This window comes from Diabrotica virgifera, chromosome 3 (genome assembly GCF_917563875.1).
Source record: "Diabrotica virgifera virgifera chromosome 3, PGI_DIABVI_V3a".
Classification (NCBI taxonomy): Eukaryota; Metazoa; Arthropoda; class Insecta; order Coleoptera; family Chrysomelidae; genus Diabrotica; species Diabrotica virgifera.
The window spans coordinates 69,248,482-69,265,225 of record NC_065445.1 but is presented as its reverse complement, the minus strand read 5'-3'; the positions used below and the strand labels follow the sequence as shown (position 1 = coordinate 69,265,225).

Below are 16,744 nucleotides of genomic sequence, written 5' to 3'. Positions count from 1 at the left end.
GAAAAAGTTGACAATTAATAGTACAGCTGCATATAGTTATAGTTGTCATTTTGTTAAAGTTGTAAACGTTTTAAAGTATTGAAATATTCTTTCTAATTTTAGGAGATTGGAATTCTAGAGTAGGTAAGGACGTTAATAGAGGATTAGGATGTATTGGACAATATGGGGAAGAAACATTAAATAGAAATGGAATTAAAATACTAGAATTCTGCCAAACGAATGACCTGATAATAGGAAACACATTCAGTGAACAAACCATTGAAGACAAATATACATTTGTGGCTGAAGAGAGAAATGCAAAGAGCTTAATCGACTATATAGTATATACGAGAAATTTGGAACAAAAAATACAAAATATCTTAACGGAAAAAGAACCGGAGCTGTCCACGCAACACAGGCTTGTCACTGCAAAACTGAAGGATGAAAAAATAGAGGAGGTGGAAAGAAAAGAGTACAAGAAAGTAAAAGTAAACAAACTAAAGATAGAACGTGTGCGAGAACTTTATAAGAAGGCAACCAATAAAAGATTGAGGCAGATAGAGTGCCAAAAGGAAACATGGACAATGGAAGAAAGATGGAAAACTTACAGGGAAGTATTAAAGAAAACTGCAGCTGAATTATGTGGAATCAAAAAATGTAATAATCAATTGAAAAGGACAAGATGGTGGAACAAAGAAGTGAAAACAGAAATAAAAAAGAAGAAAATGGCATGGAGAAAATACATTGAAACGGGATTAGAAGAAGATAAAGAAGAATATTACAAGCAGAGACGATTGGTAAAAAAGACAGTCACACAAGCAAAAGCAAAATCATGGAAAGAATTGGGAGAAAAACTACAAGAAGGATTAACAAATAATAGAAACTTTTGGACGACAATACGACACATGAAGGGGAAAAAATGAAAGGAGATAAATGCAGTAAGAGGTAGATCAATGCAAATTCAAATAAACCCAGAACAAATAGCTAGGGTATGGAAAGAATATTATGAGGAAAAATTTGATACCGAAGTGACAATGTAATAAATGAAGGCCAAGAAAACACAGAGATAGACCAAATAAGTAGAGAAGAAGTAATAGAAGGAATATCAAATATAAAAATAGACAAGGCAGGAGGAGATGATGAAATTGAACTGGAAATGGTAAATACATGGGAGAAGAGGGAATAAACTGGCTATGGGCAATATATAAAGAGGCTTGGGAAAAACAAGCAATCCCTAGAGACTGGCAGAATAACATAATTGTACCAATATACAAAAAAGGAGAACATATAAACTGCGAAAACTACAGAGCTATATGTCTGTCATCGGTATGCTTTAAAATGTATACGAAAATAATAGAGAAAAGACTAAGGCAAGAAGTAGAAATGAAATTGGGAGATCAACAAGCGGCCTTTAGACCAGGAAGACAAACAAATGACAACATATATTCGCGGTGTGCAAGTACTTGGAAGGGAAACGAGAAACGACCGTGCGCGAGTCGCGGAGAATATTTCAACTATCTTAAATAATTCATATTGTCAATTGAAATTGTCAAATTGACGTATATTTCATACCTTCTGTCATTGAAGCAGAAAAATTATATATTGCTCCACAATACTGATATGATATGCAATTATTATATAAAGGTAAATTTAAATAATTGTATTTTGCTTGCAGTACTGCATTTTAATAACTAATTTTATTTACTACATACAATTGTTTACGTTTGCATAGCATAACCTGCATCTTATTTTTTCTTCTTATTATTTTTTTGGACTATGGCCTTGACAATTATCCAGCAACCAGGACTAATATAATTGGCCAATATAATTAAAAGTGCGAATAAAAGTACAGAGCGTAGAAATAGAGGTCGCTTTGCCGAACTTGCACGGTCCCAATACCAGCAGGAACCTAATCGAAAGATGCGACACCGGGGGAAAACTGGTATTAGCATTCATAGACCTAAGAGCAGCATTTGACACGATAGAAAGACAAATTATAGGGGAATGCTTGAGGAAAATAAATGTACCAAACAGATTGATAAAAATTATAGAAAGTACTTACAAAGAGGTAAAAGGAAGAGTACAAATAGCAGGGGAACGATCAGAAGAATTTAATTGGAATAGAGGTATTAAACAAGGAGATAGTCTCAACCCTTTGCTATTCATAATCGTAATGAATGAATTAATAAGAAAAACTAGAGCAAGAACCAACCAACTACAGACAATAATAGGATACCATAGATTACAACCGGTAACAATAGAGTCCTTAATGTATGCGGACGACATAGTACTAATAGCATATTCCGAGAACAAAATGCAGAAACTACTGGATATATGGGTAGAGGAAATAGAAGAGCAAAAAATGGAAATAAACGAGGAAAAAAATAAGATAATGATAATCAACGGCAAAGAAGATAATGAAATAAAGATAAAATGCAAAAACTCAGAACTGGAAATAGTTACAACTTACGAATACCTGGGAAGTATCATTACTAACGACGGAAAAATAGACTGGGAAATAACAAATAGAGCAAAGAAATCAAACAAGTTATACTATGCCTTAGCCCCAATACTGGGGAAAAGAGAACTTGCAAGAGAGACAAAAATAAACATATATAACACAATAGTGATACCGACTGTGCTCTACGCAAGTGAAAACTGGACAATTCTGGAAAAACATAAGAGCAGACATTTAAGAAGGATAGTTGGAAAGACAAAATGGGATAGATTAAGCAACGAGACTATTAGGAGAATGGCCAACCAAGAACCAATAATGAATAAACTAAAAAAGAGACAAATGAATTGGTATGGGCATTTGATGAGGATGCAACCCAACAGAATTACGAGAAGAGTCCACGAAGCAAGGAACATTTCAAAAAGAAAAAGAGGCAGACCAAGAAAAAACTGGATACAGCAAATAGTAGGGGCGGGAAAAGTTAAAGGAAAATCACTCGAGGAATTAAAAATAATGGCGGAAAACAGAAAAGAATGGAAGAGATGGGTGAATGTAAATATAAATAGCGATCCCAAATCCGACACTCTGATAGGGTACAAGGAAGGGAACAAAGAAAGAAAGAAAAGAAATATTCTTGGTGTTTGAATAAAGTTATTTTAAAGCAGAGTAACAATACCATTAATTAATGTATTTTTTGTATGGAAAAACAATTATTTTGAATAGTTTCTTGACAGTAGCATGACAGGGATAAAAGTCACATCTAAGAACGGACCGGATTAGCCTATAAGCATATCAATTAAGTACTTACCCATCGAGATATCTAGTAGCGTGGCGCTTACTGTATATATATATTTTTTAATAATTAGCGCTAACTTTCGGAGTACACAAATTAAACGCACAATTATGCCACAAATATAGTGTACGACTTAAAAATAATACATGGTACAAAGTATGTACCAAATGCTAAAAGTATGCTTTTAATACCCAAAATCATCCACTTTTTAATGCAATTTTTATGCATAAATGTACAAAAACATTAAAGCATAAATACATATAGGTTATATTATCAAATATACAACAAATACGGAGAAGAATCTACTATATTTATATGAAGTACAACTATTTAAGGATCTCCCTGTATACTCTCGCTGAGATTAAGAAAATCTCTAGATATACACATAATAAAAGTAGGTATATTACCTGCATATAATTTCTTCTGCCAGCAAATCCTTCAGGGGTAGTTGCAAAAGTAACTGATTTGTCGATCCTATCGAAACCTCCAAAAGCTTTGTCGTCAGAACTCAAAACGATTCTGTAGTTTCCTTCTACTTCTACTCCCACTCTGTAGTCTGCAAAACTCTTGGTGGGATGGAAGTTGAAGACGAATACCAATCCTGCTCTCTCAAAGACTATCACCTAAAATAAAACTGTGTTAGATACACTATTTTGCTTTCGAAGCGAATAATAAGAAGCTGGTTCTTAGTCTTTAGTAAGAAAGAGGTGGTTCGATTGAACCAATCTAATAGTCTCCCGTTTTATACCGCTAACACTGCTTTAGGATTATAGCAGGGTAGTCTGCCATATCCGGGGCCTACGGTATACAAGGAAGGTATACCAGTGCTACGCTTCAACCGCCTATTATTACCCCTGGTTTTACCCAAGGAACTAATTTTGTCTACCCAACAAAAATGTCTAGCTGTTCTCGTCGCCGTTCGAACCCCGGCCTACCTGCATGAAAGTCAGACATCCTACCTGAGCTACTCCGGCCCTATTTTTGAACCAATCTAAAAAGTATAATTTTAAAGTACATACCGGGTGTCCACTTATATTTTCCCCCATTTTAACTGCCTATAACTTCTAAACGGCTTAAGATAGAAATATGCGGTTTTCGATGAAATGTTTTATTATAGTAAAAGTTTTGTCAGAATGGATTGAATTTTTTATATCGCTTTCAAATACGAAAAGAAAAATGGCGGATTTTTGAAAAAAACGTTGTTGACTTTTTTTTAATGGAACACCCAGTATATTTTTTTGTAAATTGAAAGAAAGGTCATTCACCTATCCAGTGATATAAAGTTTTTCAAAATCGGTTGTCAAATCACTGAGTAATTAATTTTTAAAATGAGCGGTGCAACGTGGATATCACATACCTAAATAACATAACTAAGCAAATAATATATTAAGTATGGAGAACGGTAAGGGTTTTATACCGATAGAAGACAATTGTTTGGAGGAGGAGCGGGGCGAGGACTCCAATTATTGTCTGAGATCGGTTACCCTTAACGTTCGACATGCTTATAACGTTTTTTGCACGATTGATACCATTATAAAGTATATAAAACTTCGTCCATTACAAGTAAAATCAAATCATTTGTTCTTAAGATACGCCAAAGGGAAATGTGCTCAAGTAATAGGGAAAGGGACAATCGGGGGCTGGCCTTCTCAAATTGCCAAATTCTTAAATTTGCCTAATCCCGAGAACTATACTGGCCATTCGTTCAGGAGGACATCAGCAACGCTTTTGGCTAATAAAGGTGTTGATGTCCTCGGATTAAAGCGTCATGGAGGTTGGCGTTCATCGACAGTGGCAGAAAGCTATGTAGAAGATTCTCTTCAAAATAAAATAGATTTTGCCGAAAAAATATTGTGCAATACTAGTAATACTACTAATGTATGCGATTCTGCAGGATTTTCTGTTAGAAGTGAAACCACAGCCCAAACAAGTGGGATTTCATTAAATAATTTAACAAATTGTACCATAAGTTTCAATATTAATAAATAATTCGTTAGTTTTCTTTATTCTTTCAAAAAATAAATTAAAATTAAGAGATTTTTTAACTCGACGCTAAGTGAATTACTTACCGTCGAGTTGGAGTACTTACCGTCGAGTTGGAGTACTTACCGTCGAGTTGGATTACTTACCGTCGAGTTGCTAGTAAATTTCACCTACTGACGTAAAATCTGTCACGGTAAACAGTCAAAAATGATCAATCGTGCAAAAATGATATTATGTTATGTGATTTCCACATTGCATCTTTCATTTTAAAAATTATTTGCTCAGTCATTTGACAACCGATTTTAAAAAATTTAATATCGCTGGATAGGCAAATGACCGTTTTTTCAAGCTACAAAAAAATATACTGGGTGTTTCAATAAAAAAAGTCAACGTTTTTTTTCAAAAAATCCGCCATTTTTTATTTAAAAGCGACATAAAAAATGGTCATTTACCTAAAAACTTGAAAAAACGGTCATTTCTCTATCCAACGATATAATTTTTTTTAGGTTTTTTTAGAAATTTTATTTTTTTTAGAAATCGGTCGTCAAATGACTGAGCAATTCATTTTTAAAATGAGAGATGCAATGTGGAAATCACATAACAAAATATCAATTTGCATAGTTATGTTATTTAGGTATGTAATATCCACGTTGCACCTCTCATTTTAAAAATTAATTACTCAGTGATTTGACAACCGATTTTGAAAAACTTTATATCGCTGGATAGGTGAATGACCTTTCTTTCAATTTACAAAAAAATATACTGGATGTTCCATTAAAAAAAAGTCAACAACTTTTTTTCAAAAATCCGCCATTTTTCTTTTCGTATTTGAAAGCGATAGAAAAAATTCAGTCCATTCAGACAAAACTTTTACTAAAATAAAACATTTCAGCGAAAACCGCATATTTCTATCTTGAGCCGTTTAGAAGTTATAGGCAGTTAAAATGGGGGAAAATATAAGTGGACACCCGGTATATGGAATGTAAAGATGGCATAATAAAAAGAAGATTTTAGCAAATGAACAAAACTGGAGAGCAATAACACTTCCAAGTGCTATATCAAAATAATGATAAAATATTCTCAACAGATTAAATCTTGAACTGGATAATAAAAACAAAAATCCAAACGAATGGCAAAACGACATATTACATAGAGACCAGAAGTGGAAGATCGTAAGATAATAATACGGACTGTCTGTAAGATATATAAAAGTAATACGAATAATTTAATGAAGGTTACAAATGATTATGCTAGAAATAACAATAAAGTTTAAGAGAAAAGGCAGTTTTTGCTTTTATTCGATTCAGAGTTACACCACCATCTCCAGGTAGCTATTTCTGCCTCTCTGGCGTTCACAATGGAGCTATGCAGTCACAACTCCGAACTAAACACTAGTCTTATTTAAGGGAACTTACCGCGACTGCAATAATTCACCTTTAAGACGCAAATCAGCGACATCTCTCGTAAAAAGAGAAAAACGAAAAGTCCGAGATACAAAGTTTACTACAATTAAACAATAAAAATAATAAACAATATTTTAAATCTAAGACTTTTCGTTAAGAAACTGCTTTCTGGTTGCATCCCGTATCTCCGGCTTTATAAGCACGGAGACGACGAACATATGAGAAAGCACGACGATAAGAAAGTCGCGGTAAGTTCCCGAAAAGAAAGTCCACGAAAAGAAAGTGGATACGTGACCGTGTCCTTTCTGCTTTCTTATATATTCGTCGTCTCCGTGCTTATAAAGCCGGATATATAGGATGCAACCAGAAAGCAGTTTCTTAACGAAAAGTCTTAGATTTAAAATATTGTTTATTATTTGTATTGTTTAATTGTAGTAAACTTTGTATCTCGGACTTTTCGTTTTCCCCTTATAACCGCATTAACCACGAAGGTCATCAGCGGGGTAACGAGAATACAATTAATAAGTTTACAAAAGTATGAAATTGTGTACAATTAAATCTTACTTGCTAGGTTACATTTATTAAGGAATTGGAAAAGAGGTTTACAGTCGGTTTGCAGGTTAAGAATGTCTTTCATATTGTTTGAATAACCAGATATAGATTGTTTGTAAGCGGCAAATTCATCACATTCTGTTAGCACATGTTTTATTGATAATGGTATATTACACCTTCTGCATTTTGGTGCTTCGGTATGGGTAATGAGATGCTCATGATTAAGTTTACAGTGTCCTAACCGAAGACGAGATAAGACGACTTGGTTCGATCTGTTGATTGTATGTGGATTCCATGGACCAGTATCTTCTTTAACGTCTCTTAACTTGCTCGTAGATGTTTTCCATTTTTCATTCCATAAATTGAGGGTCATCGATTTTAGTAGTTGTTTTGTATCTGAGGCTGGAATTGATTGTTCTGCCAATGAAGGTAATTGAGCAGCTGTGTAAGCCCAACGATCAGCGTTTTCATTTCCCTCGATTCCAGAATGAGAGGGAACCCATAGAAAAACTATTTTTGAGTCTGTTTGATGCAGACTGTGCAATATTTCTTTGATTAATATGACTATAGGATTTTTCGTGAAGGTTTGTTGTATGAGTCTCAGTGAATTGAGTGAGTCAGATATTATTAAAGAGTTTTTGGTTCCTCTTTTTAAAGTTTAAATTTTTAGAAGATAAAAATTTGTTATTATAAGATCAATCTGTGCCGACGATAAATAGAAGTTAGAGTAAACATTTTTAGCTCTTGGAAGAGATCTGTTTACTGAGTGCATTGGCCTATTTTATTTTCCCCTGGGAATCTGTGTCAGCATATTACAAGAATGGCACGTTACTTTTTTATTCGGTCGAGGACTTTTATATGACGAAAGTAGGGGATTATGTCTATGACGGCGATTGGTTGGAAGGAATGGTTCGTCGTCTATTTAGGGGAAGAGTTGCTTTAGCTCGGAGTGTATGAAAATATGAAATCATTCTGAGTTTAAAATCTGAAGGGCTCAGACGTACGTCTTATCTAACCATCCTCCGCTGAAGTTTATTTCAGAGCTAATAAGAAGATACAAAGAACAACCCCCACCTCTCTTCCGATTCTGAGCTAGGGACCCTTGTATTCTTATATGTATGTGTTGTCATTTTTACTGCAACAACACTATTTTTAAGAATAAAATGAGATCATAAAGAAAATAAGGGAATTTAACGTGAATTAGATGGAATATGTACAACAGCTGAGGATCTTCAGTTTGCTGACGATATGGTTATTAATTGAAAAAAAAAGTCATATACACAGAAAAATCAATAAGCTTGTCCAAAAAAAGCTTGCAAATAATTGAAAATTGACGTAAAGTAAAATCAAATTTATAGACAGGAATATTTTAAGAAGGACTAAAATAATACAGCTCGATAGGCAATCGAATATCAACCACAGGTAAAAAGAAAAGGGGTGACCGGATAATATGTGGAAAAGAGATACAACCAGAAAGAACGAAAGGATATGTTTTTGATGGGGAAAAGAACGAAAGAACTGAGCCCATTAAAATTATTCAGAATAAAAATTAATTCTTGGCAACTATTGACACGAAAATGACACCATAGCTATAAAATATCATCAAACTACAATTAATCTTGAAGATTATGGGAGATAGAAAATTAAAAAAAAAACAAAAACCACGGTTATTACAAAAAAAAAGAGATAAGATGCAGACAAGAATGCTTGTAAAAAATTCATAAGAATAAAAAAAGGATGCGCTGACCCAGTCAATCAGCCATTCCAAACTTTCGGCTATGAAACGCTAAAGCTTTGTACACATGAGAGCATTTGCCAACAGTTACGTCGCGTTTTACCTGAAAAGCCCAAACGCCGCGGTTCAAGTTACCAAGAAACAAATCGCGGCGGTTGTAAATTACTAGGGGAGGAATGGGACCGCCAGTCAAACGCTGGCATGTGTACGGTACAAACGTCGGCTAACTGCGGCGTCAGCCGCTGGCAAACCGCCCCCATCCATATGTACAAAGTCTGAGGCATCCAATACTCCATTAGAAGGGATGGATTTAGAGGAGTGAGGGAAAGAAGTAAAATTAACTATGTATGTAAATCTCAAACTCTGTAATAAGTATCACCCACCTTATCATCCTGGTGTTTTGTACTGACATATGCTGGATGAGCCGCCAACCATCCGTATTTCTGCTCTGTGTGGTTCATAGCGGCGTCCCAGTTGTTCAAAAACTTATATTTCAGAATATCATCATCAACGAGATTCCATTGTCTCCTGGCGTAGTGATAGGAACTGTTGTTGCCAGCCCTTGGAAAATCTAGCCATTCTGGATGACCAAATTCGTTACCAATAAAGTTTAGGTAGGCTTCTCCTCCTAGACCGTGAGTTACGTAACGTATGAGTTTGTGCAAAGCAATGCCTCTGTCGATGATGAGCGACTGGTCGGATAAGGTGCTCATGTGCGTATACATTTCTTTATCCATTAACCTAAAACATAACGACGGTGACTCTTTTATCTATACGGGAGAGATAGGGACAAAATGGTCCCTGTACCATTTTTTAGGATAAAAATAACAAAAAAAAAATTAAATATTTAAGTAGGTACAGGGTTTCTCATTATATTTTGACCCCCACTTATTTTCCTTAATTTCGGGAATACAAAAAAAAGTTTCAAATAAAAGTTGTATTATTTTATCTGTACCGACCAACAGTGTAGCAACAGACCAAATTTTGTATACAGGGAGTGCCCAATAAAATGCATCTTCAATATTTCAAATGGGACACCCTGTATTTTTTTATAGTTTTGAATAGCCCTGCATTTCCTGATTACAAGTATATAACATAGTGTAGCATTAGTTTTGTTCTATAATGGCGTATGGTACTACAAAAGGGTAACCATAGGCTATGCAACTGACATTTCAAAATGAAACAATTATTAATTAAAAAAAAAAGTAAAATCCTTTATAAAAGGTATATTTAAAATCCCTAAAAAGGGCTACATCACAATCACATAACTAGTTTTCGACTGGTTTACCAGTCATCATCAGTGCTTACTTAAAATGAATATAACCTGGTAAAATAATGCAAAGATTTTGAAATATTGACTACGGTTAAGAAAAGTTGTAGGTTATACTCACGTGAAGTTTACATGCTAACCACCAAGACATAATTTACAAAAATATTAGGGTCAAAGTCCTGTAAAAGTAATCCGTTAAGGAAACATCGATTGAAAATACTGACTTAAGCGTGGATGTTTGAAATATTTGCTAATATGCCCCAGGTAACATCTGAGCTGTAGTGTGACTTGACTACATGGTGGAAGTGTAGCTGCAATTGACAATGAAATGGATAGAAACTTCTGATTGATGACAAGACAGAAATGACAGTTCCACAGGAAGTTGAAAAATTAACATGTCATATTTAAAGACTATGGTGTGCAGTTTGTTAAAGTTAGAAATGATGTAACAACACACTCCATTGTGAAAATTATCATTTAAAATTCAGTAAACTAGATGTTAATAGTTAAATTCACGTATACTGTTAGTGTAGGTGGTTAGGCAAACTACATTACACAAATGTATGTACTCGAGAACTAATTATATCTTGGTGGTTAGCATGTAAACTTCACGTGAATATAACCTACAACTTTTCTTAACCGTAGTCAAAATTTCAAAATCTTTGCATTATTTTACCAGGTTATATTCATTTTAGGTAAGCACTGATGATGACTGCTAAACCAGTCGAAAACTAGTTATGTGATTGTGATGTAGCCCTTTTTAGGGATTTTAAATATACCTTTTATAAAGGATTTTACTATTTTTTGTATTACATGGTATACAGCCAACTACAGGAAAACTTTTTTCTTGTGGATTTTTAATTATTAATTTATTATAAACTGTCAGTCCTCATACCGAAATGGGTTATACTGCAGATGAAAAAGTAGATATATTCTCAATTTATGTAAAAAATAATAAAAACAAGCAAGCGGCAAGAAGAGAATATAGGCTGATTTATCCAGATCGACAGACTCCGGCTGCAAATACATTTTTATATATTTATCGTCGTCATAAATGAAAAAATGTTTGAACGGAAGAAACGTACTATCGTAGGAAATGATGATGAAGATCTTAATACTTTGCTTTACTTTGAAGGTAAAAATTAAATACTTAAATAATAGATTAAATCCATAATACATTTTTATTTTAGAAAATTCCGAAACTAGTCTAAACAATGCTACTAATGCATTAGAGAAAAGCCGTGCGACGATACATAGAGTTTTAAAAAAGCACAACTATAAGCCGTACAAAATATTACCGGTACAAGAACTTACCGATGTTCATAAGAGAAAGCGTTTACAGTTCTGTCAAGACATGCTTACAAATTTGAACAATGATCCTAATTATTTTTATAACATTTTATAGACAGATGAATCAAATTTTTCAACTTCAGGCATTTTTAATAGAAGAAATAGGTATTCGTGGGAACAGAAAAATAATAGAAAAAGAAAAATTAAGCAAATAAAAAGTCAGGAAGAAAATCAATAAATGTGTGGTGCGGAATATTTCAAAACAAAATAGTTGGACCATTGTTTTGTGATTATAAATTAACTGGGGAATCATATTTGGACACAGTCATTACAGAAGTGGATGAGTTATTAAATCAAAATTATACACAAAATCAATTAAATAGTATGATATGGCAACAAGGTGGAGCACCGCCACATAATGTCGTAGCCGTTCAAGAACATTTAAATAATCAATTTAATGTGTGGATCGGCAATAAGGGTACCATTACATGGCCACCAAATAGTCCCGACTTAACACCATGTGATAGCTTTTTATGGGGGTTTTTAAAAGAAAAAGTGTATTTTGATTCAAATACAAATATTAACACTATCACGGCAAAAGTTCGCGCGGAAATTGAAAATTTAAATGGTCATAATAACACAATATCTAACGCATTAGAAAATTTGAGACGAAGATATTACTTGTGCATTGATAACAATGGAGGGCACTTTGAGCATCTATTGTAATATCTTAAATGTAGTATTGTATCTTAAATGTAGTATTGTATCTTAAATGTAGTATTGTATCGTAAATGTAGTATTGTAAGTCATTAATTTTGTTGACTTTCTAAATATATTTTTTCTAAATATATTTTTTTCTTATCTTAGTATATTATAGTAGTACCATACGCCATTATAGAACAAAACTAATGCTACACTATGTTATATATTTGTAATCAGGAAATGCAGGGCTACTCAAAACAATAAAAAAATCCAGGGTGTCCCATTTGCAATATTGAAGATGCATTTTATTGGGCACTCCCTGTATACAAAATTTGGTCTGTTGCTACACTGTTGGTCGGTACAGATAAAATAATACAACTTTTATTTGAAACTTTTTTTTGTATTCCCGAAATTAAGGAAAATAAGTGGAGGTCAAAATATAATGAGAAACCCTGTACAGTTTGATTAAACAATAAGAGGGGTATAGCAGAACATATTTCTTTGAAAAATAGCAAAAGTTAAAAGAAAAACAAAATAAATACTTAAAGTTCTAAAGGCCCTCGGTAATAATTCAATTTGTCATTCTGCGTTTAAATTTTTCAAAAATACTTATTAGTTTTTTTCAGGATTCGAAAAAAAAAAAATGAATGCATTTAAAACACAAGTTTCCCAGCTTCCAGTTTCCCTTTCCCAGCTGCCCTTGTCTTCACTACATGCCATCGCTATAATTTTGTTCCCTTTAGACTTTCTGGTAAAAAGTTGTATATTTCTGATAACTTCTTGACAAAGATGTCTCTCGTTATATTTTTTGTATCTATTTTTTAATGCTCCAGTCAATCAGTCAATCCAGAGTAACATTACAATATGTTCACTGATAGAACAATCTTCTTCTTCTTCTTCTTCTTTTTGTATAGGCATCACTCTGTATGTTTTTCAATATGTCTCAGTAAGTTGTCGTTCCAACGTTTTCGTGGTCATCCCACTGATCATCTTCCTATTGGGGAACCGTCTCTCGCCGCCCTTACTACTCTATTTGTTGCCATTCAGCTTATGTGGTCATTCCATTCTACTCTTGTTTCTTAACCAGTTACTAATGTTCTTCACCCTGCATCCCCGCGGTATATCTATACTTATAGCTCTGTCCCATAGTGTCTTACCATCAATTTTTTGAAGGGGGTTCATCTCCGCTCTTTCGAGCAATCTTGTAGTTCTCTCTGTGTCAGGTCGTGTTACTGCCGTATGTCATTATTGGTCTGATGACTTTGTAAATTCTGCTTTTCATCTCTTTTCCGATGTTTTTATTTCTTCATATTGTGTTATTCAGGCAATTTGCGGCTTTGTTTGCTCTATTCACTTAATCTTCCACTTTTGTTTCGAGCTTTCCGTAGCTACATAGAACACTGAGTAACTTCTAACCTAATATAATTATTTTTTTTCTAAGCTAAAGTGTTACTCGGCAGTATTTCTTTAGTTTACATCAGCATATCGCCTATTTACACTACAATTAACGTGTACACTATGCTCATTACACGAGCTAATATGCTTTAGTTCTTTTGAGTCGTCTGGTCTGGTTCGTGTTGTCACGTAGCTGGAGGGCCTCAACATTCACGTGACGATAGAGCCTGCCTTCGTTGTTCCGAGCAAGTTTAGAGACAGTATTTGCTGTCTAACGGTGTCGATCTCCAGATCACTGTGGATGTTACTGTCTAGTTACTGTCAATAGTAGTTGTATGCCAAACTCCAAAAAAGGTTGAAGATTTGATTGTAGAGTAGCAACTTATTATGAGTTAATAATTTGGAGTCACGTCCAAGCAACCAATTCATTTTTTATGTCTGATTCCAAGCTCTTGTCTTTTCTTGTTAATGTGTGCTTTCCATCCGAGCCTTGCATCAAGAGTGATACCCAGATATTTTGCAATATTTTCATATGGAACCTGGATGTCATTTATTCTGATTGTTTTGTCTCTTGATTCTCCATGCTTTAGTCCAGTTATCGATCTGATCATCAACATAGAGGTAATCCACAGAATCGGAAAAGAGAAAGGAATCGAGAGCACAATTAAAAAAAACTTGAATATCTAGGCCACATATTGAGACACTATAAATACCGTCTACTGCAATTAGGTCTGGATCCCGCATAAGAAAAAAAAGTTGATTAATAGCAAGCTGACAATTTGTTATTAGCTTAACGGTGTCTAGTCGGACAAACTTTGATATATGGGAATACTGGAACAGGGAAGTTTTAATGGTGGAACTGGTTTAAAATTTGGAACGTCAGACTATGAAAACGTCAGATGTATTTTGTCGGACAGAACATCCAATTGATTTGTTGCCCTTTCATTAAACTCTCATGCAAAAATCAGACTGGTGTCTATCACCAACTGGGCATTTTATTGAGTGGAACACGAAGAACATGTCAAATGACAGGAATCATGTTGCTTAGTAATAGCAGTCCGATTTTTGCATGAGAGTTTAATGAAAGGGTAACAAATCAATTGGAAGTTCTGTCAGACAAAATACATCTGACGTTTTCGTAGTCTGACGTTCCAAATTTTTAAGCTGTTCCACAATTAAATCTTCCCCTGTTCCAGTGTTCCAATATATCAAAGTTTGTCCGACTAGTCACCCTTAAGCTATTAACAAATTTTCAGCTTGCTATTCATCAACTTTTTTTGGTACGCGGGATCCAGACCTAAATTGATTGTCCAGGGGAAAATAGACAGTAAGAGAAGGTCAGGGAGGAGAAGACACTAGTGGCTCCAAAATCTGTGGAAGTAGTTCGGACTCCCATCAGTTGAACTATTCAGAATTGCCGTAAGCAAGATCAGAATTGCCATGTTAATAATAGGTTCGCAACGGACATGGCACTTGAAGCAGAAGAATCGATCTGTTCTATTGAGTTTTTTTAAGTACATATGTAAATTGAAGACGCCACAATTTTATTTAAATGTAATGGTCAAATATTTATATTAAGACAAAAATCGGACTAAACTACATAAAAGTAATAATCTACTTACCAAAATGCGATAGTTTTATCACCGACTAAGGCTTGATCGTGAGATTCTGCGTATGCTACGTTGCCTTCCATCCATCGTCTATTTGTTAATGTATGTATAAGGTTGCCCATGTCCCATTCATCATCGGATTTGTGTTTTAGCAGTTTTATCCATTTATCAGGTATAGCCATGGCCAATCTATAACGAAACAGTCTTACTTGTATTCAAAGTAGATTTAATTAATTTACTTTAAATTTTTGAAGTGAAAACTTCTCTACGGACGTTGTGCACTTTTTGGATGGGAAAAAAGCATTGAATTCGCGACCGTCATCGCTTAGACGAAATTAATTTGGTACGTATATGTATTATGTGTATGTATATACAGGGTGAGCCACCACTAACGCGACGGAAGATTACAGCGAAATGGTAAAAGATTTGAAAAAAATTTAAATTGAATAGTTTGTAAGTTGATAAAAGCTACATTTTAAAATTATTTTGAAATATACAGGGTGTCGCAATAAATGTCGGCGTATCAAAGTTATATTTTTTCTTGTATAGTTTCGTAAGGCCTATACCTATGTACAGAGTGTTCTGAGTTATGTTGACTTTTCTTAAAATGTAAAGTTTTAAAAGAAGGCTTATTCTCAAGTTATTTACGAAATTATAAAAAACATTTCTTTTACATCTAAATAGTTGGATATTGGTTGAATGTATTCTATGATTAATTATTACACATTTGTCTACAGGGTGTTCAAAATTTACAGTTTCATTAGTGGAGTATTCAATGTGCCATATGATGCTTTAAATGGAACACCATGTATATTAATAAATAATTATACTAAACAAATTTACCTCTTTCGAATGGTATATGGATGTCCTATACCTAGGTGTCATAGTTTTTGCGTAATTTACAATTATTTAAATTCTTAATCTGTAAATCGATTTTAAAACAAAAGATGTAGTTAATTAATGTCATTGTATGACATTGTCAGTTTATGACAGTACGGTCTGGTAATTATCAAAACTATAAACATCGGTGTATGATATTCAATTTTTTTTTACTTAAAAATGGCTTTGGCAGAGCCAATTACGTTCAAATTTAATTGTTCCTAAAAATGAATAATCACGATATCTATGAAAGAGTAGACATGCTACTTTTCATTGGGGAATATTTTTAAAATTGTCTCTTAGCTTCTAAAGTTTACGCTTAAAGGTATAATGATAGCAGACACCCCAAAAAGGACGTTTTTGAGAGATTTCTCGAAAGATTCCGTGCTACTGGTAATGTTGCGTAGGTACGAAAAGTTAAATAAAAATAAACCATTTATTTTTAATGACGTCAACCAACTTAATCTCCTGCTTTCTGTTACGGAAAACCCAAATACTAGTACGTGAAAAATTTCGAGTCAATTGGAAATCAGTCAAACGAGTGTATGTAGAATACATAAGAAAAACCACTATCATCCGTATAAAACTAAATTACACCAGCATTAGACAAAACAGGAACGTTTAACTTTTCGTTTATAGACTTAAGAATTTGGAGAAGATCCTGATTTTTTTTAAGAATGTATTATATACAGACGAAT

At 33.9% G+C, this 16,744-nt stretch overlaps 1 protein-coding gene across 1 annotated transcript in view; it reads right to left on the bottom strand.

The window, feature by feature from the left end:
- The window catches only part of LOC126881123 (1,4-alpha-glucan-branching enzyme), a 71,882-nt gene that overhangs the window by 3,260 nt on the left and 51,878 nt on the right, over window positions 1–16,744 (bottom strand). Inside the window, exons 8-10 of the mRNA XM_050645179.1 lie at window positions 15,180–15,356; window positions 9,284–9,641; window positions 3,635–3,850 (exon numbers count right to left, since the gene is read on the bottom strand). Of these exons, the coding sequence (XP_050501136.1) occupies window positions 3,635–3,850; window positions 9,284–9,641; window positions 15,180–15,356 (751 nt within the window). The remainder of the gene's footprint in view (window positions 1–3,634; window positions 3,851–9,283; window positions 9,642–15,179; window positions 15,357–16,744) is intronic.